At 60.4% G+C, this 24,234-nt stretch overlaps 4 protein-coding genes across 6 annotated transcripts; 1 reads left to right on the top strand and 3 right to left on the bottom strand.

Moving 5' to 3' along the window:
• Positions 1-942: 942 nt before the first annotated feature.
• LOC100681084 (galactoside alpha-(1,2)-fucosyltransferase 2) lies at positions 943-3,828 on the bottom strand. Its single transcript, XM_007655936.3, has 2 exons — positions 3,188-3,828; positions 943-2,164 (listed from the first exon to the last, which is right to left on the bottom strand). Exon 2 carries the CDS (start codon positions 2,152-2,154, stop codon positions 1,057-1,059), a length of 1,098 nt encoding a protein of 365 aa, XP_007654126.2. The 5' UTR covers positions 2,155-2,164; positions 3,188-3,828; the 3' UTR covers positions 943-1,056.
• Positions 3,829-4,087: 259 nt separating this feature from the next.
• On the bottom strand, positions 4,088-7,105 carry LOC100085980 (galactoside alpha-(1,2)-fucosyltransferase 1). 2 transcript variants are annotated; one of them, XM_029073863.1, is made up of 3 exons: positions 7,017-7,105; positions 6,347-6,425; positions 4,088-6,135 (listed from the first exon to the last, which is right to left on the bottom strand). In XM_029073863.1, exon 3 carries the CDS (start codon positions 6,131-6,133, stop codon positions 4,973-4,975), a length of 1,161 nt encoding a protein of 386 aa, XP_028929696.1. In that variant the 5' UTR covers positions 6,134-6,135; positions 6,347-6,425; positions 7,017-7,105; the 3' UTR covers positions 4,088-4,972. The 2 variants fall into 2 exon arrangements, with proteins under 2 accessions (XP_028929696.1, XP_028929695.1); XM_029073862.2 differs by lacking the exon at positions 7,017-7,105 and having other exon boundaries at positions 6,347-6,534.
• A 5,091-nt stretch (positions 7,106-12,196) lies between these two features.
• On the bottom strand, positions 12,197-23,698 carry BCAT2 (branched chain amino acid transaminase 2). Of its 2 annotated transcripts, none has more exons than XM_039913273.1 (11): positions 23,643-23,698; positions 18,396-18,470; positions 18,104-18,307; positions 16,613-16,723; positions 15,991-16,110; positions 15,392-15,555; positions 15,097-15,239; positions 13,803-13,888; positions 13,313-13,453; positions 13,041-13,115; positions 12,197-12,307 (listed from the first exon to the last, which is right to left on the bottom strand). In XM_039913273.1, exons 1-11 carry the CDS (start codon positions 23,664-23,666, stop codon positions 12,245-12,247), a joined length of 1,206 nt encoding a protein of 401 aa, XP_039769207.1. In that variant the 5' UTR covers positions 23,667-23,698; the 3' UTR covers positions 12,197-12,244. The 2 variants fall into 2 exon arrangements, with proteins under 2 accessions (XP_039769207.1, XP_028929668.1); XM_029073835.2 differs by having other exon boundaries at positions 12,198-12,826.
• LOC103166955 (tripartite motif-containing protein 15-like) lies at positions 19,782-21,756 on the top strand. Its single transcript, XM_029073834.2, has one exon. The coding sequence runs from the start codon at positions 19,876-19,878 to the stop codon at positions 21,688-21,690; it is 1,815 nt and encodes a 604-aa protein (XP_028929667.1). The 5' UTR covers positions 19,782-19,875; the 3' UTR covers positions 21,691-21,756.
• Positions 23,699-24,234: the final 536 nt, after the last annotated feature.

A 24,234-nucleotide genomic window follows, 5' to 3' on the forward strand; every position in this document is an offset into this window, starting at 1 on the left:
CATTATTATTATTATTATTATTATTATTAAGGAGGCTCACAGTCTTCATCCCCATTTTCCAGATGAGGGAACTGAGGCCCAGAGTTCAGTGACTTGCCCACAGTTACACAGCTGAGAGGTAGTGGCAGAGCCAGGATTCGACCCCATGACCTCTGACTCCCAAGCCCGGCCTCTTTCCACTGAGCCACGCTGCTTCTGTGCCAAGCACTGTACGAAGCGCCAGGGTGGATACGGGGAAATCGAGTTGGACACGGTCCCCGTCCCCTGTGGGGCTCACACTCTCCATCCCCATTTTACAGATGAGGTAACTGAGGCACAGAGAAGCTAAGTGACTTGTCCAAGGTCCCGCAGCAGACAAGTGGCAGGATTAGAATGCACGTCCTCTGATTCCAAACCCCGTGCTCTTGTCACTAGGTCATGCTGCTTCTCTGATCTCCTGTCCTTTCCCTCACCCAGATGCCTCTCTCTCACCTTTTTTTTAATGGTATTTAAGCGCTTACTATGTACCAGGCACTGTTCTAGGTGCTGGGGTAGGTACAAGGTTATCAGGTTGGACACAGTCTATATCCCACACAATAATAACTATGGCATTTGTTAAGCCCTTACTGTGTGCCATGAACTGTACTAAGCGATGGGGTGGATACAAGCAAATAGGGTTGGGCTTAATCCCTGTCCCACATAGGGCTCGCATCTTAATCCCCATTTTACAGATGACGGAACTGAGGCACAGAGAAGTGAAGTGACTTGCCCAAGGTCACACAGAAGACTAGAACCCAGGTCCTTTTGACTCCCAGCCCCAGGCTGTATCCACTAGGCCATGCCGCTTCAGATCCTTATACCTGGGATGTGACCTTTTACTTGCCCGGATCTGATCTCTGTCCCTCCTAGTCCGACCCCATAGCTCCGCCTTGCCAGCTCTGGAGAGGACTCAGACATGGCACCTAGAATGAGGCCTGCGGGCTCCTTTATTGTCAGGTGGCATTCAGTTTCCGGCTGCCTCGGGTGGGGATAAGGGAGGGAGAGGTGGGCGATGGAGTCCTTGGTTGCCCCCCACTGTCACCCATGCAGCAGGGGTGACAAGTCGGCAGGAATCCCCACCCACTCGGGCAGGAACGCTGCCTCGGGCTTGAAAATCTTGAGGAAGGGGGAGTCCGGGAGGGTGTAATTTGCCAGATACACAGTCTCGCCACCGGCCAGGTAGCCGGCCCAGATCCCGAAGGTCCCAATGGTCATGACTGTGTGGTTGCACTGCGTCAAAAGCGCAAAGTCCCGGCCCGGGGAGCCCTCGGCTCCATCCCCCGCAAAGATGACGTCCCCCCGTGACGCGTTGATGTTCTCCCGGCACCAGGCCATGCCGTTGCTGGTCACCACGAACAAGGGGTTGGGGTAGCGGTCGCGGAAGTAGCCCAGCGCCTTCTCCAGGTAGCCCCGATCCGCCACTACGCCCTTCCACACCTGCGGCATCACATGCACGTAGTCCCCGCGGCGGACGTGGACGCCGATGAATGTGAGGTTCCGCCCTTCTCCCGCCCGCTCCCGCCCCACACGTCGCAGGAACGTTTGGGCTTCCTCCCGGACGTGGTCATGGAGGGAAAATTCCCGGGCGATCTCGGCCCGCAGGTGATGGTAGAAGGTCCAGGAGCAGGGGTAGCCGGTGAGCCGCACGAAGGGGCTGGAGATGGTCCGGTAGTCGTCCGACATCCAGTCGTGCAGGGGGATGTTCCGCCACGGGATGCGGCGGGTCTCGGAGGCAGAGAGGATGGGCAGAGTGATCCGGAAGAGCCGGGACAGGGTCCTGTGCATCTCGGGGGAGATGTAGGCTGCCCTGCCGTTCATCTTTGCCAGCGCGTACAGCGTAGCGTACTCCCCCATCTGGTTCCCCAGGCGGCCGATTGTATTGACCGTCCAGGCACCGGGGTCACGGCGAGCCACGGTGCTGATGGAGTGGGCCCCAAGGGTGTTTTGGGGTACCGTGGGGTGAGCCCCAGGGGTGTTTTGGGGTACCGTGGGTTGGGCTCCCAGGGTATCGTACTTTGCGGGCAGGGGTCTGGGGATCTGGGTAAGGCGGGCATGGAGGTGGAAGAGGGTGGAGGCAATGAAGACAACGAGAAGGAAGGGGATGGTGGGCGGGGGTGAGGACGGGAGAGAGGTCATTTCTGGAGAGCTGAAGAGAAGAGAGAGAGAGAGGGGTCAGGAGGAAGTCCTGCTTCCTGATCTCTCCTGAGGCTGGTAGGGGGTGGGTGGGTGGGAGGGGTGAATATGAATAAAGGGGAACAGATAGAGAAGGGGTGTCTGAGCTAAATTCAGGGGATAAGCAGCACCAGGGAGTACTTCATGTCCTTGTTCCCCCCCCCCAAAACAATTCTGATTAACAAGTTCAAAGAGGGAAAAGGACGTTTTTAGGAGGGGCAAAGGGAGGCCCATCTATCCCTCCCTCTGAACTAGTGGAGGAAAGAGAACTTCTGTACCCCTGGATCTCTGGAGAGCAGGACTGACACTGCAGCAGGACGAACTTGGGGCAGACTTCCAGAAGGGCTCCCTATAGTGGAATGGGTGGGGTGATCCTTAGTGAGGGGGAGAAGAGATTTCCCCTCTCCCCAAGCCGCAAGTTTCCCTTGGCTTCTTCCTCCTGAACAGCCATATCTAGTAGGGACCAGGAAACGGGAGAGCAGTCGGGGGGCCGAGGGTGAGCCAGAGTTCGTGAGAGGAAGAGGACGCCAGGGTTGTTTTTTTTTGTTGTTGTGTGTGGGGTGGGGGGGAGGTGGCTAGGGACTGAGGAAGGGAGGACAAAGGAGAGTTTGCAGTGAGGAAGGAAGGAGGCAGATGTTATGTTTCTCCAATGTCTCTCGGGAGGGTTGGGGGGAGGAATGGGGTTTTTCGGGGAACGAGCTCCCGGTTCTGGCAAAATACGGTGGGAAGAGAGCCCCTACGTTAGGAAGGCTTGTGTGTCTTCCACACTGTGACTCCTTCAGTGAATAGGAAAGTTCTTCTCAAAGTCTACCTTCACTTCCTCCCGCTTTGTTCAAGCTAGCACCTTGGTCCCGAGGGAAAAGGAGGAGGACAGGAGCTGGGGGAGATGCAGATAAAGCAAACCACCTGTTGGGTTTGGCGAACTCCCCAAGGCGCTCTCGGGGAGGACAGAGGGGCGGACGAGGCCGGAGGGGGGCCACCTTGCCTGGGATCTCACCTGGATCGGGGTCGGATCTTCCCTGCCAGAGCCCGGTTCGCTCCCTGCCCAGGTGGCCGCCGCCGCTTCCTGCACCTGGAGTCCTGGAGGCCCGCCCTGCTCCCATTGAGGCCACACCCCTTCAGGCGCCTCCACTTTCCTTCTACACCTCCCTTCTGCACCCCCACCCAGCCACCGCAGGGACCCACATGTCCCGCGCCCCAAATCCCACCCCGGGGCGATCCATCCACGCAGCCCCAGTTGCAGAGAATTAAATTGCCGAGTGGCAGGAACTGGAGCCGAGGGACTACGACTCCCAGCGTTCCCCGGGGCAGGGCTTCGTTGCCGGAGCGCCGCTTCGGCCGCGGGGCTTCCTGGGAAATGTAGTCCACCGCCAGGAGCCGCCCCTTGCCATCGAGCCGGAGCTGGGCAGGGCGTGGGAGCGGTGGCCGGGAGAGACCGGGACCGGACGAAAGGACGTGTCGGGGACTTGTGAGGGAGCGGAAGCTACTTCCGAAAACATTTTGTTTCTCGCAGGGTTCGCTAAGGTCACCCAACCCCCCCGTCCTCCACCACCCAGCCCCTGGAAGGAGCCTCTGTCCAGGAGGGTGAAGGTCACCGGAGCTACGGTCTCTCCGCCAGCTCTTCTTCACTCCCTCAACTCTTCTTCACTCCCTAAAAGAAGCTTCGACGCCCCTCCTCCTCCTCCCTGCCTTTCCACCTCCACACACACACACAATAAGCTCCTTCAATGGGGGCACTTGATAGCCACTCTCTCCCTCCAGGGGAGGGGGCCGCCTTGGTCAGGTCCAGCCCCTGGCCTCCGAGCAAGGAGGGGAGATGTGGAACCAGTTCCACTGCTTGCAGACTTTCATTTTCCTTTTCTGGCTTTAAGGCAGCGGCGGAGCACAGACCCGAGGCTGAGTGTTTTGGTATTTTTATTCCACAGTGTGTAGCTCTCGTCCCGCTAGCCCCCACCCCAAAGGAAATACTAAACGGAGAGCTAAATCCCTGAGTTTGCAGTGGCAGTAGGAAGAAGGGTGGGGCGCTTAGAGACCCAGGGACAAAGGCAGGAGTGGACAGAGAAGCTGTTTTCTCTCTAGCACCCAAGAGGGGCCGACTAGTCACTGGAGCAAGAAGAGTTCGGGACTGTCACCGGGCCAAACCTCCCCGAAACAGGAGGGTGACTGCAGGGAGGCCGGTGAACAGTGCAGCAGGAAGGATGGAGGGCAGAGTATGGCAGAAGATATCCTGAGAAACACGGTTTGCTCAAATCCCCCAACTCCTGGCTCGAACCTCTAGAACAAGAGGTGTGGAACCCTCACTGTCTCTTTGGCATCACCACACAACCCATGTGGTCCGGCCCATGTGCCTGTCGGGGGAAAGCCTCTTATGTTGGACTGAGTCCTGGAGTCGAGGATGCCTAAACACACACGCACAACACGCACGCACATATACACACACACCAACCACTAGGCTTAGGGCCTAGGGTCAGAGAGGGAACTCCCTCTCCTCGCCAGGTGCCAGGGAGAGACGGCAACAACTCATACCTGTCTGAGAACTGGAGACACCAGCCCCTGAACAGATGACGGTGTAACCTAGAATGCCCCAGAAGAACAAGGCTGAGGGCAAGACGAGGAGCAGCCTCATGCAACCTCCCAACACAGGCCTCGCTCTTGCCCCGCCATGGGCCCGGCCTCTGGTCTGGCTTCCCCCGCCACCCTGTCCCTTCTCGCTCCCCGTGGGGCGGCTCTCAGCCGCCGGCTCCTCGTCCTTCCCCCACCCCCCCAAGGCCCCTAGTGGTCATTAACCCCTGAGGGGCGACAGGTCAGCGGGGATCCCCACCCATTCAGGGAGGAACGCCGCCTCGGGTTTGAAGATCTTCAGGAATTCCGAGTCTGGGAGGGTAAAGTTCGCCAGGTACACGGTCTCCCCGCCGGCCAGGTAGCCGGCCCAGAAGCCGAAGGTCCCGATGGTCATGACCGTGTGGTTGCACTGCATCAACAGGGCAAAATCCCGGCCCGGGGAGCCCTCGGCCCCGTCCCCGGCGAAGACCACATCCCCCCGTGATGAGTCGATGTTCTCCCGGCACCAGGCCATGCCGTTGCTGGTCACCACAAACATGGGGTTACGGTAGCGGCCGCGGAAGTAGCCCAGGGCCTTCTCCAGGTAACCCCGATCCGCCACCACTCCCCGCCAGTGCCGCGGCATAACTTGCACGTAGTCCCCACGGCGGACGTGGACGCCGACGAACGTGATCGGTTGGCCTCCCCGCGCCCACTGGACCTGCCGCAGGAAGGCCTGGGCCTCTTCCCGCACGTGGTCGTGGAGGGCAAACTCGGCCCGGATCTCGGCCCTCAGGTGGTTAAAGAAGGTCCAGGAGCAGGGGAAGCCGGTGAACTTGATGGGGTCCAGGTGGCCCAGGTGGGCATAGTCTTCGGACATCCAGTCGTGGAGGGGGAAGTGGCGCCAGGTGGCGTGGGTGTCGACCTCCGGGGCGAGGACGGGCAGGGAGAGGCGGAAGATGGGTGCGAGCATGGCGTGCATGGGCGGCAGGATGAAGGCACGGCGGGTGTTCAGCCGGGCCAGGGCGAAGAGCGTGGCGTACTGGCCCATCTGGTTGCCGAAGCGGCCGTCGGGCTGGATGGTCCAAGTCCCCAGGGGCAGGCGGTCGGCGGCGGGGCCGGGGCCGAAGGAGCCCGTGGGGTCGGCGGGGACGGACGCCCCCGGACCGGCGGCCTCCTTCCGGCCGGAGAGGACCATCGAGGCGTTGAGGTGGCTGCCGGGGCCGGGCAGGCAGACGAAGGAGACGCGGGCGGGTGAGGGGCAGCGGGTAGGGCAGAGTACGTTGAGGATCAGGTGGTGGGGGAGCAGGCCCAGGCGGAGGCGGAGGAGAAGGGAGGCGGCAGAGAGGGCCGAGAGGAGGAGGAAGGCCAGGCCTAACTGGCGTCGGGATGGGGACCACATGGCTGGGGGAGGGAGGAAGAGGAGTCAGGGACCTGGGGGGCTGCTCCCTGGGGCGGCTGAGGGGGCCGGGAGAGCCGGAGATCCTGGCAGGAGCAGAGACGTCCGGGAAGCGGGGGGGGGGGGTGGGGGGAGGGAAGGGAAAGGAAGGGGGCTGGGGGCAGGGGGGACGGGGACCCCTAAGTCCCAGGTGGTGGAAGGGTAGGACTCACTCACCTCCGCTCCCAGCCCTTGCCCAAGGGGCCGGGCGTGTCTCGGGGGGGTCTGACTCCGGGCACCCGGTGCCAGAGAGCCGCTGCAGCAAACACGGGCGGAAGCCGAGGCGGGGATGGGGGGAGACAGTCAGGCGGGGCCCGGGCTTTCCGATCTCCAGCCGTCGCAGCCCCCCTCCCCCGAGCCCCCTGCTCCCCTCGGAGCCCCGGCCCGGCCCCGGCCCCGGGCGGTTTTTGCTCCGTCACGGCCCGGTTGCCTGGAGCTGGCGCGCCCGGGAGAGCGCACAGCCTGTTTTCCAGAAGTGACCGCCCCGCCCAGGGGGAGTCGGCCGGAGAGGGGGCGGGAGACGGGCTCGGCCCTGCCCCCCGGGGACCCCGGAGGCTCACCTGCCCCGGCCCGGGCCCTCCCCGCCCCGGTCGAGCCCCCGGACGGCGCGGACAGCGCGGGGGCTCGGTCCGGCCAGGCCAGGGAAGGACGGGTGGACCACCGGCCCCCGACCCGTCTGGACTCCCCATCTCCGGGAGCCGTCTCCGTCTCCGGGTCTCCGGGTCTCCGCCCGCCCCCATCCCCGGGTGTCCGGGCCCTGCCCTCTCCCCCCTCGGGCCTGCATCCTCCGCTCGCCCCCCGCCAGGGATCCAGGCGTCCGGTCCCGCCCCGGTCCCCCCGGTCCTACCCGCTCCTCTCCGTTCTCAAGCCTCGGGCCCGGCTTTTCCTGCCGCCTCCCCCGAGATTCTTGGGCCGTGAAATCACCTTAACCCACTCGGCGCCGGCACACGTGTCGGTGTGTTTGGGGAAAGGGGCGGGAGAGGGAAGGGTGGGAGGGAGAAAGGGGACGGGGCGGGTCCGGGCAGGCCGGAGGATGGGGGGTTCTCGGGGGCCGGGGGGGAGCCGAGCCTTTGGCAGGATCGGGCCTGCAGGGAGCGGGGAGCCTGGGTCCCTCTGGGAGGCCGCCCTCGCCATGTCGGGGCCCAGAACCGGTTTCTCCGGTTAACCGCAATAAGTGGGGAAACACCGGCTCCCCGGATTCGGGAAGGTCCGCGCCCCGTCCCGCTAATTCCTGGCCCGCCTCCGCATCCTCTCCTCTTCCCAGTCCCGCCTGGGTCCCCGCCACCAATGCTAGGGGTCAGCAGCCCCCGCGGCCCGGGTCCTGCGGCTCCGCGCCAGAGTCAGTTGTCCTCCCGGGGGGCGTCCCAGAATGAGGGTCAAGGGGGGAGGGGGGGGCTAGGAGGCCCAGGCTCCAGCTGCGAGAACCAGATGGTGATTCTATTAATCGTGATTAAGTTGTCTTGTTTTTGTCCGTCTGTCTCCCCCGATTAGACTGTAAGCCCGTCAGTGGGCAGTTGGTATCTGTTGCTGAATTGTACATTCCAAGCGCTTAGTATAGTGCTCTGCACATAGTAAGCGCCCAATAAATACTAGTGAATGAATGAATGAATGAGATGAAAAATTTCGGGTCCCCCTGTGCCTAGGTGGTGGCACAGGCAGAGCGGGCAGCGGGTTGAGCCAACTGGGCCTTGTTGTTGCCCAGGGTGACCCAGCCCGGGCCAGTTTAGACGGGGTAACCGCCTAAACAGGTCCCCTGCAGAGTACCCTCCCCCCACCTGCCGCTGCCCCGCCATTGAGCACCCTGTCCCCCACCTCCCGCTACAGTCGCCCTGGGACTACCCTCCCCCCACCTGTTCTCATCCCCCGGGACACCCTCCCCCTACCTGCCGACATCCCCCGGGGAGCATCCTCACCCCACCTGCTACCGTCCCCCAGGGAATGCCCTCTTCCCACCTGCTACCATTCTCAGGAGAACTCCCTATGGGTCGTGGACAACATCCAATCTAATTTTTTTTCATTATTTTTTAACCACTTACTATGTGCCAAGCACTGAACTAAGCCCTGGGGTAGGTACAAGACGATCAAGTTGGACACGTTCCGTGTCCCACGTGAGGCTCGATCTTAATCTCCATTTTACAAATGAGCTAACTGAGGCACAGAGAAGTGATTTACCCAAGATCACAAAGCAGTGGTGGAGCTGGGATTAGAACCCAAGTCCTTTGACTCCTAGGCTCATGCTCTTTCCACTGCTTGTCTCGTATGTACATCAGCCTTCAGCACAGTGCTTGGCACATAGTAACTGCCCCAACCCAGGTACAGATCCCGGAGCCCCAGATAGGTCATCCTGTTCAGATGGAAGGGGCTCCGAGGTGGAGCCAGGGAAGTTTGTTCCTCTGCCCCTGACCCCTCTCCCCTCTTCCTCTCTTATCCCCTTTCCCCTGCCCTGGCTTCGTCCCACTCAGGACACCCGATTCCCGTCACCTTCCTCCTCCGGCTGGGACCGCTGCCCAGGCTGAGCCTCCCTTTATGCCCATGCCAGCACTGGGAATAAAGCAGGAAGTCCGAGAGAGAAGACACAAGCAGGAGAAGCAATGGGGACTAATGGAAAGAGCACAGGCTTGGAGTCAGTTCTAATCCCAGATCTGCCACCTGCCTGCTGGCTGACCTTGGATAAGTCACAACTTCTCTGTGCCTCAATTTCCTAATCTATAAAATGGAGATTGTCCCTCCCCCTTGGACTGTGAACCCCCTTTGTCTGACCTGATTATCTTGTATTTCCTCCCGGTACTTAGTGTGGTGCTTAATACACTGACAAATGCCGATATTTTTATTATTATCATTATTATATTAATAGTAGTATCTGGTGCCTACCTCTCTCCTGCTCCTCTCCGCCCTCCCTAACCTGCGACTCTCATCCTGAGCCCGACCACAGAGGAAATACACAGAGGAAAGACTGCGTCAGGAGTTGATGTCAGAAGCCAGCTGTGAGTCGGGGGTGAGGGGAGATGTTAGCAAGTAACGGGAACACCTGGGTCCCGTGAGGGGGCCTGGGGAAGAGCTGCTGGGGAAGGGGCAAGCTGCCGCCCCTGTGCAGTCACCACATCCGGCTCCTGTGCTTATCTTGAGACCTGGCATCCCAAATCCCCCACCACCTGGAGGCTGAGGCTGGGGCCGGGGTCGGGGCCGAAGGTCGGGGCCGGGGTCAGGGGCAAGTGGAAGTTCTCCCTGTGAACCCTCAGCTCCCCCTGGGGGACCACTATTCCTGACTCTCCCTGTTCCAGGCATCCCAACTCTGGATAATCTGGGAGATGGGAGTAATTGGGCCTGGCCCTGGGGGCGGGCAGGGATAGCGGGGGACAGACGATGAGACACCCTATTCTCGGTGCTGCAGCTGGGGCCTAGGAGAGTGACTTGACTTCGTAAATGGGTCAACTCTGGCAGGTTGGACTCCAGGGGTAGGGGTGGGACCGGGGGGATCTACGGCAGTACAAATCCCCAGGCAGCCGGCGAGGACTGCATCTGGCCCCCCACCTCAGAAGCGGGCCAGACACCCCAGGGTGCCGGCCCAGCTCGCCTCCCCCGGCTCTTCACAACCCCAGCATCTGGACACCCTGAGCCCAGACACCCAGGACGCTCTGAACCCAGGCATCTGCGTCTCTCCGACCCCACGTGTCTGGGAGGATCCAAACCCGGGCACCCCCAAACACCCTGAGCTCAGGCACACGCCGGGGCTGTGCGGAGAGTGGATGAGCCAGGGCCCTACAGTGAGTCGTGGCTCCTGTTGGGGAGGGGCGGGGGCTGGAGGCTGGGGGAGCTGGGTGGGAGGGCCCTGGGACAGGAAGTCTGAAATTTGCAGGGATGGGAAGAGCTGGGTGGTTGTGGGAGAGGTGGCTGGGGTGGGGAGAGCTGGTGGGTGGTGGAAAGATTTGGTGGGTGGTGGGAAGAGTTGGCACATGGTGGGAAGAGCTGGGTGGTGGCTGTGAGAGCTGGGTGGGTGGTGGGAAGAGTTGGCACATGGTGGGAAGAGCTGGGTGGTGGCTGTGAGAGCTGGGTAGGGGTGGGAAGAGCTGGCTGGGGTAGAGAAAACCAGCGGAGGGCAGGGAAAGCTGGGTGGACGGACAGATGGTTGTTTCTCTGACCCCTCCACCCCACCTCAGGCCTCCTGGCGCTCAAGGCCACGAAGCCCCGCGTGATCTGGTTCTGGGCTGTGGCCAGCACCCACTTCTTGTGTTTGAGCCCCGAGGGGCAGGTCTACAGCACGGCGAGCCCCCCTTGGGTGTCCCATTCCCCCAACTCTCACCCTGGGTTTTCCCACCCCCATCTTTCCTCAATCTCCCAGTCTTCTCGGTGACCTCCCTGCCCAAGCCCTGTCCTCAGCTTCCCCCAGTGCCCCTCACCCCCTGACTTCAGCTGCTCCCCATCCCTGCCCTCAACTACCCCTGGCCCCCCACCCCCCTCCCTCCTCTGACCCCATAGTTCTATCCCTGCTGCAGCTCCTCTACACGGCCCGAGACTGCAATTTCCAGGAACGGCTCCACCCCGATGGCTACAACTTGTTCACCTCCAAGGCCCACGGTCTGGGCCTGCCGCTTTCCAGCCTGCCTATCCCTGCCCCTTCCTCGGCCCCTGTCCAGGCCCCCGTTCACTTCCTGCTGTTGCCCGGCACCCTGCTGCCTCCGGAGCCCCAGTCCCCCGGCCCACCCAGGCCCCCCACCGTTCAGTCCTCCGATCCCCTTGGCATTCTGGAGCCAGCCCCCATCCTCAGCCCCAGGTACTGGTACTGACTGGGACCCCTGGGACTGCTGAGAGGGAGGCAGCGTGGTCAAGTGGATAGAGCATGAGCCTGGGAGTCAGAAGGACCTGGGTTCTAATCCCAGCTCTGCTACTTGTCTGCTGTGTAACCTTGGGCAAGTCACTTCACTTCTCTGGGCCTACCTCATCTGTAAAATGGGGATGAAGAGAGGGAGCCCCATATGGGACAGGGACTGCATCAAACTAATTAGTTTGTATCTATCCAGCATTTAGAACTGTGTGTGTCCAGGGTGTGACACATAGTAAGCACTTAGCAAATACTACCATTATTATTATCTTAGCTAGACTAAGCTAACCTGGCCCCTACTGGGATAACTGTGGACACCATCAACAGAACAAGGCACAAGCGCCATTTGCCCTGACCTCTCTGAAGGGCCCTGAGGTCTCAATTATTTATTAGGTAAATTGTATTTATTGTCGGCTCTTTCCTTGATGGGGGTGAATTTATTTCACGATTGAGTGGGAGGGAAGAAGTGGGGGAGGTGGGGGGCTCAGGTCTGGGGTTAATATTTTGGTTTACTTCTGTGGATGGCTTATAATAACGTTGGTATTTAAGTGCTTATTTTGTGCAGAGAAACTGTTCTAAGCGATTGCTTATGATAAGCAGTATCACTTAGTGGATAGAGCACAGGCCTGGGAGTTTCCACTCTTTGCTGTGTGACCTTGGGCAAGTCACATTACTCCTCTGTGCCTCAGTTCCCTCCTTTGTAAAATGGGGATTAAAACTGTGAGCCCCATGTGGGACAGGGACTGAGTCCAAATTGATTATCTTGTACCTACCCCAGCACTTAGAACAATGCCTGGCACATAGTAAGCATTTATCAAATGCCACAATTATTATTATTATCTGCCCCAGCACTTAAAACAGTGCTTGACATATAGTAAGAACTTAAATATTATGATGATGATGATATATTTCTCTAGAATTTATACTCCGGCAACAGAGGTGAATTAAAAAAGGGATGGAGACATGTCAGTCGCCAGGAAGTATATCCACACGTGTGGGGTGGGGGGCAGGTCTCTGGGGCCAAAGAGCTGAAGCCCACAACTTGGCTTGATACCCCCTCATGCCCCCCATATACCTGCTGGGACTGTGTGTTCAGAGCCCCTGGGTAGCCATGCTGACTGTTAGGGGCCTGGGAGAGGCGCGGTGCCAAGCTCCAATCCGGGGAGACAGGGGGTGAGGGTCCCAGCTGAAGTCAGAGGTCTCAGAGGGATATTTCCTTTGGTATTTTATTTTGAAATGAAGCAAAAAAAAATTCATCAGCAGCAGCTGCCGGAGCCATCACCTTGGCAAGACATCAGGGTCAGGGTGGATAGTGGCCCCTGAAGGGAGGGAATTGGGAGGAGGGGGTCTAGTTCTCCCCTCCTCCCAGACGCCACACCACCAGCAAAACTGCTGAAGGTTTTGGGGGGGGGGGCCTGGAGTGCAGTAGAGGAGGGGAAAGAGGGAGGTGGGGAGGGTGGAGGCTTAGATATCTGGGTCCCAATCCCTATGGCTTTGGAGTGAAATAGCAGGGGGTGGTTGAGAGGAGAGTGGCATGGAGGAGAATGGGAAAAAGGAAGGACAGAGAATGCTTAGACTATCCTCCTCTTCCTCCCTGCACCTACCCGCCAAGGGAAACCCAGACAGCCCCAGCTTCCCAGCCTGGATATCCATATTGCACTTGAGTCCTTGGTGAGAAGCAAGAGAGAACAGGATGGGGAGAGGAAGAGGAGGAGAAGGAAGGGCAGGGGAAGAGGGGAAGGAGCCGAGTGCTGGGAAACCCGAGGTTAAAGGTTGAGGAGGAGGGAGTCCAGTCACAGTCAAACTTTCACCGTCCACTCGTGGGCCACCCGGCCATACTGGGAGAAAGAGAGAGAGGGAGAAAGGAGAGTCGGGAGACAAGCAGAGGACAACTCCCAAATCCTGGGCAGGCCCTGGCCCTTGGGTTCCATGGACGGGCTGTCCCAGAGGCTTGTGGGAGTTGCAGTTTTCACCCACCCCCAACCCCAAGGCATAAAAAGTCCCGGGAGGGTCCCCCGTGGCCCCATTCCCCACCACCGCCCCAAGCATTACTTGGATGTCCAACAGCTCCTTCAGGAAACGTCGGGCGAGTTCGGGCCCATTGTCCATGGTGGGGATGTGGAGGCTCTGGCAAGGGGAGGAGGGGATGGGGTCAGCTTGGTTCCACTCACCTCCCCTCACCCCCCAAACCTAGGGTCTCTAGGTCTCCCAGCTCTTCCCCCTCTCATTTCTGACCCCACCACGCCGAGCCTTAGCCCCCCGCATCTGGCTCTGGCCCACTACCACCAGACCCCCGGCTCCTCCCTACCCCCTGCCCTCCTCACCTCCCCCTGGTAGAGGATCCGATGGACGGGACAGACGACGCAGGCGGTGCCCGAGCCAAAAATCTCTCGGACCCGCCCCTCCCGCAGGGCCCTCTGGAGCTCTTCCATCGTCACAGGGCGCTCTGTCACCCGAAACTCATCCTGGTGGTGGCAGCAGAGGTCAAGGGAGGGTTGGAGAGCACTGGGACACCAGGGCGGTGGAGGGAGAAGGGGGCGGGAAGACCAGGGGTATAGGACAGAGAGATAGAGGCAGGAGGGCAACCGGAGAGAAGGGAGAGAGAGAGAGGTAGGGCAGGAAGAGACAGAGACACAGAGGGCGGGATGAAACAGAGACGTGGAGGATGGAAATATAGACAGAAAGACCCACAGAAGGACAGAGACAAAGGGGAATGAGGGAGAGGAGGAAGAGGAGGGCGAGGAGGCGGGGATTGACGGCAGGAGGCAGAGGCGGTGAGCGGGGGCTCCCTCTCCTTTTCCCCACCACACTCACCCACTTGCGAGCCAGGTCCAGCAGGCTCTGCCGGGTCACTCCAGGGAGAATGATTCCATTCAGGGGAGGCGTCACCAGCTCCAGCTCTGGAGGGGACAGAGGGATCCAGCCCAGAGGGCTCAGACTCCCCCTCCCCCCAACCCCCCAACTCAGATATCCCTGCCTTCGAGACCCCCGGCACTGACACAGTGCCCGGGCTCAAAGAGGGGAACCTGGTGACTCAGTCTACCAGGCAACTCCCCAGCTATCCAGACGGCCATCTGAAATGGGTAGACAGACAGCTCCTTCCCCCGTCTCCTGTGGATTACTCTCCCCTTCATTCCCCTGTCTTTTGGGAGAGAAACATGAGGCTCTAGGGTTCAGGAAAAAGGTAGGGCAGTGAATGTAGTCCAATACTCCTTTCTGCAAGTGAGGGGCTGCCAAGGGTGACCTGGGGGAAAGGCATCGGCCCCTAACCTCCCCACATAAATCCTTGGGATGAGAACTGTACTTCCCAGACTTCCCTGGGGCCCTCTCTCAGAGGCACAGATGAGCTGGGCCTCCAAGAGCTTCTAGGAAATAGTCAAAACTCTGAAAGACGGGCAGGCACTAGAGTCCCATCGCAGGGGCCCTGCCACAGCCAGTAATAACCATAATAATTATGGTATCTGTTAAGCACTTATGTGCTAGGCACTGTACTAAGTGCTGGGGTGGATATAAGCAAATCGGGTTGGACCCAATCCCCGTCCCACACGGGGCTCACAGTCTCGATCCTCATTTTACAGATGAGGTAAATGAGGCCCAGAGAAGTGAAGTAACTTGCCCAAAGTCACACAGCAGACGAATAGCAGAGTCAGAATTAGAACCCATTACCTTCTGACTCCCAGGCCCATGCTCTATCCACTAAGCCATACCGCTTCTCAGTAGTCTGAGGGCTGGTGGAAATAGAGCAGCAGAGACGCAACAGAGGAGCAGCGTGGCCTAGTGGCTAGAGGCCTAGGAGTCAAAAGGACCTGGGTTCTAATCCTGGCTCTGCCACTTGTCTGCTCTATAACCTTGCGCAAGTCCCTTCATCTCTCTGTACCTCAGTTACCTCATCTGTAAAATGGGGATTGAGCCTATGAGCCCTATGTGGGACAGGGACCGTGTCCGACCTCATTAGCTTCTACCTACCCCAGCGTTTGGTACAGTGCCTGGCACATAGTAAGCATGTAACGTAGAGCACTATTATTAGTAGCAGTAAGAATAGTAGTCGTTGACATCCAAGGGAGGTGGAGAAGATTGATGGCCGGGATAAAGCAGAGGATTTTCTCACCACCATCATCATTGGTCCAGAAGAGGAAGATGTTCATGGTGCCAACTTCAGTGAGCTGGTGGTCCTCACCATAGAGCCACAGGGCCTGCTCGCAGCCCTCCTTCAGGGCGGCCTGCTGCACAAACACCGTTGGCCCATAGTTCCTGCAGGGGGTAAAAGCCGGGTGGTCAGTTTGGGGCCAGCTGCTCGCCCCTGCCTTCCCTCCCCGCCACTCCCTGTAGTCCCCCCGAATCACCCTCACCCACTCGAGGAACTGGGGGGGGGGGCCTGGGAGACCCGACCGAGGGTCACTCACCCGCCTAGCTTGCAGTCTCCAACGCCGCCGAGCCAGGCTCGGACAAAGCGGGGGTCAGCGAGGAGAGAGACCGGGGAGAAGCCGTCCCCAGGGAAGTACGGCCCCACAGGGCCCTGGATGACGAACAGGAGGGCGTGGTGGGCCCGGGCCACACCCAGAGAGGGCTGGGGGGTGGTGGGGAAGGGGAAGGAAGGAGTAAATCAGGGGTCAGACAGCTGGCCCCCAGACCCTGCTTCCCTCTGGGAGTCGGCTGGATCTAGCTCCCCTTTTCCTCCTCAGCCTCTGGTCCATTCCCTCCCCAGGCCCTGCAACTCCCCACCATGGATTCAAGTGAAGGAAAAGTCCTTCCCAAGGCGGAGTTGGGTTGCTTCCTCAGGGGCTGATGGGAAACCTAGTCCATTTGTTCCTGAGCAGATGGGTCCCTTGGATTCCCAAAGGACTGGAGATAGGAAGAGAGGTGGGGAGAAGAAGACCGGCCCCCATTACCTCTCCTCCCCTCGGGGACCCCGGGGGGGGTCTCTGCTCCTAGTCCTTGGTTCTCCCTGACTCCAGTCCCTACTCTCCCAGGGATGCTGGGCGCCCCAGTCTGTCTCCCCTACCTCATTCCCGACGAACGTCGGGCGGATGTACAAGCTGCTGCCGTTACTTTCGGGCACCCAGTCCTGGTCCACCTCCACCAGTCGCCGAATGCACTCCAGGAGCTCGGCCTTGTCGAAGCTCTGAAGAGGAGAGGGAATGGGGGGAGAAGGGGACTAGGCCTCCAAATCTGTTTCCTCAAATCCTGGGCCCTCCCGCCCTGGCCCCTGGACCTCTTCCTACTCGCTGAAGCAGAGCCCAGTAGCCCCACCCCTCAGTGATGCTGGTTTCTAGGGAAGCTCCGCTCCCCACAGTGATCCCGGTAGCTAGGGAGACTCCATCCCCATGGTGATCCTGGTTGTTAGAGAGGCTCCATTCCCCACAGTGATCCTGGCTGCTTGGGAGGCTCCATGCTCATAGTGATCCTGGTTGCTAGGGAGGGATGATTCCCAGCAGCAGAGCTGAAGCCTATGCTCCCATCTCTATTGTCAAAACCCCTCCTGAGGGAATCTCGAGGAAGTACCCTCTCCCCTCCAAAGACTCCAAGGCCCCAGTTGCCAGGAAGGGATGCTCCCAGCAATGGCCTCAGGAGCCCTCGGATGCTCCCCCACCCGCCTGCCTGCGGCCTCATCTCCACTCTCTCACCGGCAGGCATAGGCGCAGGGCGGATCGCAGCATCCGGTCCATGTTGAGCATGGGGCGGAAGAGGCGGACGTGGCGGTCAGGACCCCGATAGGCTTTCATCCCCTCAAAGAGCTGGTGGGGGAAAGTTGGGGGTGGGTTGGAGAAGAGGCCAGCGCCACGCCGACGGCAGAGTTTCAGTTTGGAGAATTTGGATCACTGTCACTGCCGGCCGCTCAGCACCCTGGCCCTTCTGCTCCTCGAGCTTCCGTTTCCCAAATTCAGATGACAGTCCTTCCTAGAAAAACCTTCCTGGAAAGACAGGGGGCAGGACAACCCCATAGTCACAGGACACTGGGTTCCCTAGGCAGAACAATGACAGGAATGAGAGAAGCAGCAGCGCCACCAGGGACGAACAGGGATGAAGAGCCCTGGATTCTAATCTGGGCTCCACTACTTGCCTGCTGTCTGACCCTAGCCAAGTCACTTAACTTCTCTGGGCCTCAGTTTCTTCTTCTGAAAATGCAGAGTAAATACCTGTTCTTCCCTCGAGACCGTGAGCCCCCTCGGGAGCAGGGACTGTGTCTGAGCTGGTGATCTTGTATCTATCCCTGTGCATGGCACAGAGTCATGTCTTAATAAATGCCATGACTACTAGGAGAAGGAGGCAGAGATATGGCTTCTGGTGGGAAGGAAAGACGTAACAATAATAATAATAATTGTGGTATTTGATAGTGCTTACGATGTGCCAATCTCTGTTCTAAGCACTAAGATAGATATAGGGTAATCAGGTTGGGCACAGTCCCTGTCCCACATGGAGCTGGTTCACAGTCTTGATCCTCATTTTACAGATGAGGTAACTGAGGCACAGAGAAATGAAATGACTTGCCCAAGGTCACACAGCAGACATGTGGCACAATCAGGAGTAGAACCCATGACCTCTGACTCCCAGACCCATTTTCTTTCCACTAGGCCTCACTGCTTCTCGAGGATATGAAGAGGCTGAAGGAGTGACTTAATAATTGTGATATTTGTTAAGTGCTTATTATGTGTCAAGCACTGTACTAAGTTCTGGGGTAGATAAATGTAATCACATCCTTGTGGGACTCACAGTCTAAGTAGGAGGGAGAATAGGTATTGAATCCCCATTTTGCAGATGAGAGAGCTGAGGCAGAGGGAAGTGAAGTGACTTGCCCAAGGTCACAGAGCAGACAAACGGCAGAACATGGATTTAGAACCCAAGTCCTCGGACACCCAGGCCTGCACTCTTTCCACTAAGCCACGCTGCTTGGCAGAAGAAGACCAGCAGGGCAAGGGGCAACTGAACTCTCCTAGGGCCCAAAATGCTGCTTCCTTCCCATTCTCTGTGCTCTCTCCAACACTTAACAGGTCCTTGCCTGGAATATGTGCTCAGAGAATGTTGGCAATTCTGCCTTGGACGACGGTCCCCAAGGCTACGCAGAAAGTGGGAGGGGAAAAAGGGGGGGACGCGTGGGTGAGGGACAGAGGGCCGACCTGGATGGCGTAGTGTAGGGCGGAGCAAGCGGGGTGCACCGACAGGTTCTGGAAAGGTCTGATGTGGGGGCGGCCCCAGCCCCGGGCCTCGCTCCACTCCACCGTCAGCATGTGGTCCGTGAAGGTCTTCCCAAAGGTCAGCTGGGCCCCAGCGGGGGGCTTGGGCCGGGGGGTCCGGCTCAACTCGACGTGCAGGTCCGCCGCCTGGAGAGGCAAATGGAGACTGGCACCGCGGCCCCCAGCCCGGCCCCTCTCCACCGCCTCCCTCAGCCCCGGGGGGCATCCCCGTCACCTTGAATGTTGAGCTGACGCATCTCCTGGGACCGCACAGGAGTAGGGGGGTCTTGTGCAGTTTTCGAGCCAAAATCTGGGTGGGAAAGAGGGAGGGAGGTCAGTCAGTCTAGCCAATTATATTTATTGAGTGCTTACTGTGTGCAGGGCACTGTACTAAGTGCTTGGGAGAATATAACAATATAACAGATATATTCCCTGCCCACTACAAACTTACAGTCTAGAGGGGGAGACGGACATTGATATAAACAAATGACAGCTATCTACATAAGTGCTGTGGGGTTGAGGCGGGGGGGACGTATGAAGGGAGCAAGTCAGGGTGGCGCAGAAGGGAGAGGGAAAAGAGGAAGAGGGCTTAGTCAGGGAAGGCCTCTTGGATGAGATAATAAGAATCATAATAACTGTGGTATCTGTTAAGGGCTTACTATGTGCCACGCACCGTTCTACGCACCGGGGTGGATACAAGCAAATCGAGTTGGACACAGTCCCTGTCCCATGTGGGGCTCACAGTCTCAATCCCCATTTTCCAGATGAGGTAACTGAGGCCCAGAGAAGGGAGGTGACTTGTACCTTCAATAAGGTTGGACAAGGTGTTGGGAAGGGCAGTCCCCTGTCTCTCCACCCCTGGATTTACTGAGTCCTGAGGCCGGGGTCTGGCCGGCCTAGAGCTTCCACTAGGCCTCCCCCACTGCAGAGGAGCTAGGCTGGGCCCACCCCTCCTCCCTTCCATCAGATGCCCCCTCCCCACTAGATCATTGCTGAGAGGCTGGTCCCCCACAGCCCCCTAGCCTGGGCCCCGGCTTCCATCCCCATCTCCCTCCCCTCCTCCACAAAGACTCCATTCGAGCCTAGCGGTGTTGTGTCAAAAACCGCTGACTCGGGCCTTCGGAGCCCCTCCCCGCCAGGGTCAAAGCTCACAATCCTGCCCACCCCCGGAGGACTTTGCCCCCGAGCTCTCGGCTTTGGAGCTCAGATTCCGGGGAGCTGGAGACCGGGAAGGTGAGTGGTGGCCCTTGGGTGGGGGGCCAAGGGGGTCTTTAGGGGCACCGGGGTCTCAACCAGCACCCCCTTCCTCCTCGGGGGCAAGAGAAGGGATTAGTTGGCACTTCCCTGTCACCCTACTCCCTCCAGAGAATGATTTCGCAGCCCACCACGCTGCTCTTGTTTCTTTCAAGGGTCCTATCCCTCCCCTATACCCCCTCATTCCCTCAGGAATCCAGGCCCCAGCCCCTAATCCTCTTCTGTTCTTTATTCCCTTCTAAGGGGTATCTAGTTTTCCTCCACCCCGACCCCCGACCTCAGTCCAAGCCTTTGCTCCCCCTTCCCCCCCCACCCCCCGCCACTCCTCCATAACGGCCCCTCCCTCCTCCACCTTCTGTGACCTCACAATCCCTGTCCCCGAGAGGCAGCCCCAGCCAGGCTGAGGGGGCAGAGCGTGCCGGGGCCAGGGTTCCCGCTGGATCCTAGGCTCGCGTGCAGCCATGGCCCCGCTGGACGCTCCGCGGCAGAGGCCAGCCCAGCAGGGGGACGAGGAGGAGGAGGAGGGTGAAGAGGAGGAAGAGGAAGAGGAGGAAGTGGAGGAGCAGTGCGCGGAGGAGGCGGGAAAGAGGGCCAGGGTGGCCTCGGTGTCGTGCGCGGCCTGCCGGGCCGTCCTGCGTCACCCCGTCACCCTCCACTGTGGCCATCAATTCTGTCGTTCCTGCCTCAGCCGCCGGTGGAAGGGACGGGGCCGCCGCCACTCTTCCTGCCCCCAGTGCCGCCTCCACAAGCGCAAGACCCCATCTTCGCCGCACCCCGAGGCCCGACCCAAGCGGGCCTGCGTCGCCGCCGTCAACGAGGACGCCGACGAGGCCACGGGGGAGGACTGGGAGGACGAGGCGGCGGCGGCCACCTCCACGGCACCCGAGCGGGAGCCCCGGGAACGACTAGCCGAGAGAGGGGAGGGCTCCCCGGCGAGGGGCCGGGACACCCCCGGCGGAGGAGAGAGACGGTCCAGGAGCCCCGCGGGGCGAAGGGCGAGCCCGACCTGGGACCAGATGCCCCCCGACTGCCCCGAGGACCTTCCCTCGGCTGCCGCGGCCTCCACCACCGTCCAGGGAGGGGAATGCGGCCCGTGTCCCCGGCACCAAGAGACCTTGCAGCTCTTCTGCCAAGATGACCAGGAGCCACTGTGTGTCCTGTGCCACCTCTCGCCAGAGCACCACGGCCACCGCGTGGTGTCTCTGGGCGAGGCCGGGGACCTGGTCTGGGCCCGGCTCCAGGCCGCCGCGGAGGGGCTGCGGGGGCGGCGGGTGGCCCTGGAGCAGGAGGGCGGCCGGAGGGAGCAGCGGGCTGAGACCCTGGCCCGCCAGGCGGAGATCCGGCGGCAGAAGCTGGCGGCCGAGCTGGAAGACCTGAGCCAGTTCCTGCGGGAGGCTGGCCGCCGCCTCCTGGAGCCCCTGCAGGCCGCCGAGCACGAGGCGCGCGAGGCGGCCCGCCTGCAGGCCCGCTGCCTGTCCGCCCAGGCGCTCCGGCTCGATCGCCTCCTGGCTGACGTCGACGCCTGGCAGAGCCTCCCGGCCACCCGGCTGCTGGCCGACCAGGTGGCCCGGGCGGGGCTGCGGCGAGCCGAGGTGGAGGCTCGGCGGGGGCCTGCGGCGGCGGGGGGCGGCCAGCCGCTGGAGCGGGCCCTGGGCGCCCTGGCCCGCAAGCAGGCCGTGCTGCGCGAGGCCGCCTGGGCCTTCCGCCAGCGCCTGGAGACGGAGCAGGAGCGCAAGGAAGGGCCGCCGCTCCGCTTCCTGCTGGCCAGCGCCCACCCCAGCCTGACCGTGGAGGACGACGGCCGCGGCCTGCGGCGGGTCGGGGAGAAGCCCCCGTCCCCCCTGCCGGCCCCCCCCGAGGCTGGCCGCTTCACCGAATGCCCCTGCGTGCTGGGGGACACGGCCTTCTCCAGCGGGACCCACTACTGGGAGGTGGACGTGAGCGGCGCGGCCGTGTGGGCGGCTGGCGTGGCCCAGGAGGCCGTGAGGCGGTGCGGGGAGCTGCGCCTCAGCCCTTCCGAGGGCGTCTGGGCCCTGAGGATGAATCGTGGCCAGTGCTGGGCGGCTTCTGGGACCCCCGACACGCTCACAGTCCCCCTGAGGCACCCGCCCCAACGCCTGGCCGTGTTCCTCGACGTAGAGGCAGGGCTGTTGGGCTTCTCGGATGCCGAGACGGCGGCCCCCCTGCATGACTACACCGGGGCCGGCTGGGCCACACCTTTGCGTGCCTTCTTCTGGTTGTGGGACGTCGGCGGGGAGCTGAAGCTGGGACCCTAGTCAGGGTCCCGACCGGGCAGTCTCACGGGAGGCGGGCGGGAAAAGATAAACAGGCGAGCTCTGGTAGTTTCTGTGCTTATTCCAGACCCACTGGGGTGGAGGCAGAGATGGTTAGGAGAAGCAGCGTGGTCTAGTAGTAATAACTGTGGTATTTTTTAAGGGCTTATTAGGTTTCAGGAGCACTGTACTAAGCCCTAGATACAAGCAAATCGAGTTGGACACAGTCCCTGTCCCCCGAGGGGCTTGAACACGGACCCGGGAGTTAGAAGGCCCTGGGTTCTAATCCCGGCTCTGCCACTTGTCTGCTGGGTGACCCTGGGCAAGTCACTTAACTTCTCTGCGCCTCAGTTGCCTCGTCTGTAAAACAGGGATTAAGACTGAGCCCCGGGTGGAACAGGGACTGTCCAACCTGATTTCCTTGTAGCCCCGGGTGGAACAGGGACTGTCCAACCTGATTTCCTTGTATCCACCCCTACATTTATTAGGTGCCTGGCACAGAGTAAGCGCTTAACAAATGCCACAGTTATTATTAGCTGGCTCCGAACCCCGCGGGGGGGGGCCGTGTGGACAGGTAGATAAAAGGAGTTGGGAAGCGCCAGGGAGAGAATTAATTAAGTAGTTAATTAATTAATTAATTAAGCTAAGAAGGAGTTTAAGGCCACGAGAGGGCGTCAAAGGCTCAGGGAACCAATGGAGGGGGCGGGGGAAGGGGCGGAGCGTTGGCACCCGGGCCTCGTGCCCAGCGCTGAACAGGCGAAGGGGAAAGGGGAAGTGGGGGCATAGGAGGAAGGGAGGAGGAGCCACGGGAATGAGCAGGGATGGGGTCTGGAGTTATTCCAGGAACGAGGGTCTTGGCACGCAGAGACCGAAGGAACTGGGAGAACTAACAACAATAATAATCGTGGTGTTTCTTGGACGTCTGCTAGGTGCCAAGCTCCAAGTGCTGGGGTGGATACAAGATCATCAGGTCGGAGACAGTCCCTGTTCCACACGGGGCTCACGGTCTAAGTAGGAAGGAGAACAGTTATGGACTCCCCATTTTACAGATGAGGAAACTGAAGCACAGAGAAATAATACGGCTGGGAAGTGGCAGAACCGGAATTAGAACCCAGGTCCTCTGATTCCCAGGCCCGGCTTCGCCACAAACTTTCTCTGGGAGGATGGGGGGGGAGCCAGGAGGGAGCCAGAGGAAACTGGGAATTGGGATCTAGGAATATTGGGGTTACCGAGGCGGGCTTCTGGTAAGGTCATCGGGAAATGGGGGGCGGGTCCCTAGGGGTACTGTGGAGAGCGGAAATGAAGACTCAGGGGCTAGGGGGAAGTTCAGATGCCAAAAAACTGGAAAAACTGGGGGAACTGGGAAACGGGCCTTAAGGATGGCAGAGCACTGGGACGGCGGTGATTCGGAATCCGGATCCTGAGGTTACCGGGGAGATGGTAAGCCACGCAACGGGAATCCCGGGGACCCTGGGAATCGGGGGGCCTCGGAGATCGGCGTGGGAAGAGGAGGAAGGGGAGACTGGAAATCAGGACCGGGAAGATACCGGAGATGAGAATTGGGGCGCGCTGGGAATTCGGGTCCTGGGCACCTTATCCCTGCTCCTGAGTATGTTGGGGAATCACGGCACTGGAGATGCTGGGAATCCGGCCCCTGAGGATGCTGCGGAGACCGGGAATCGGGGACCCAGGGATGGTGGCCCTGCTCCTGGGGATGTGGGGACACTGGGGGATCCCGGCAGTGGGGATCCTCCGGGCCCCGAGGATGCTGGGGAACTTGGGAATTGGGGAGCAGGAGATGGAGGAGGAGAAGGACTCCTAGGGGACTCAGGCGTCCCGGACGTCCTTTTCCCTCTGGCTCCCGGGGGAGCGGGTGGCCGGTCCCGGAAGTGGCGGGAGGGCACCAACGCCCCCGCCCCCTACCCTCCCCACCCCAGCGACCCCCGGAGACCCACCTGGGCCGCCGCCGTCGCTGCCATGGCCGGTGCCGCCGCCAACTGAGCCCGGCCGGGGCCCCGGGCCCACAGAAATGCCGTTCCGCCCCCGGCCCCGCCCCCACCGCCCCACACGGGACGGGACAAGTGGGTGGCGGCGGGGGGGGGGAGGAAGTCACGGGCCCCCGGCCATCTCAGAGGCCCACGACCGGGCAGGACCGGGCAGGGCAAAGCGGGGCCCAATCAACAACCGCCAGCCCAACGCCGCCCCCCACCCGCCCCGACCTAGGGCACGGCAAGGACACCGGCGCTCCAGTAATATTTGTTAAACTCTTACTGTGTGCAGAGCACTGATCCAAGCGCTGGGGTAGACACAGGGGAATCAGCTTGTCCCTCGTGAGGCTCACAGTCCTCATCCCCATTTTCCAGCTGAGGTCACTGAGGCCCAGAGAAGCGACTTGCCTCTATCTGTTGAATTGTATATTCCAAGCGCTTAGTGGAGTGCTCTGCACATAGTAAGCGCTCAATAAATACTACTGAATGAATGTGCAGAGCACCGTTTTAAGCACTGGGGTAGACACAGGGGAATCAGCTTGTCCCTCGTGAGGCTCAC

Source organism: Ornithorhynchus anatinus, chromosome 10 (assembly GCF_004115215.2).
Source record: "Ornithorhynchus anatinus isolate Pmale09 chromosome 10, mOrnAna1.pri.v4, whole genome shotgun sequence".
NCBI lineage: Eukaryota > Metazoa > Chordata > Mammalia > Monotremata > Ornithorhynchidae > Ornithorhynchus > Ornithorhynchus anatinus.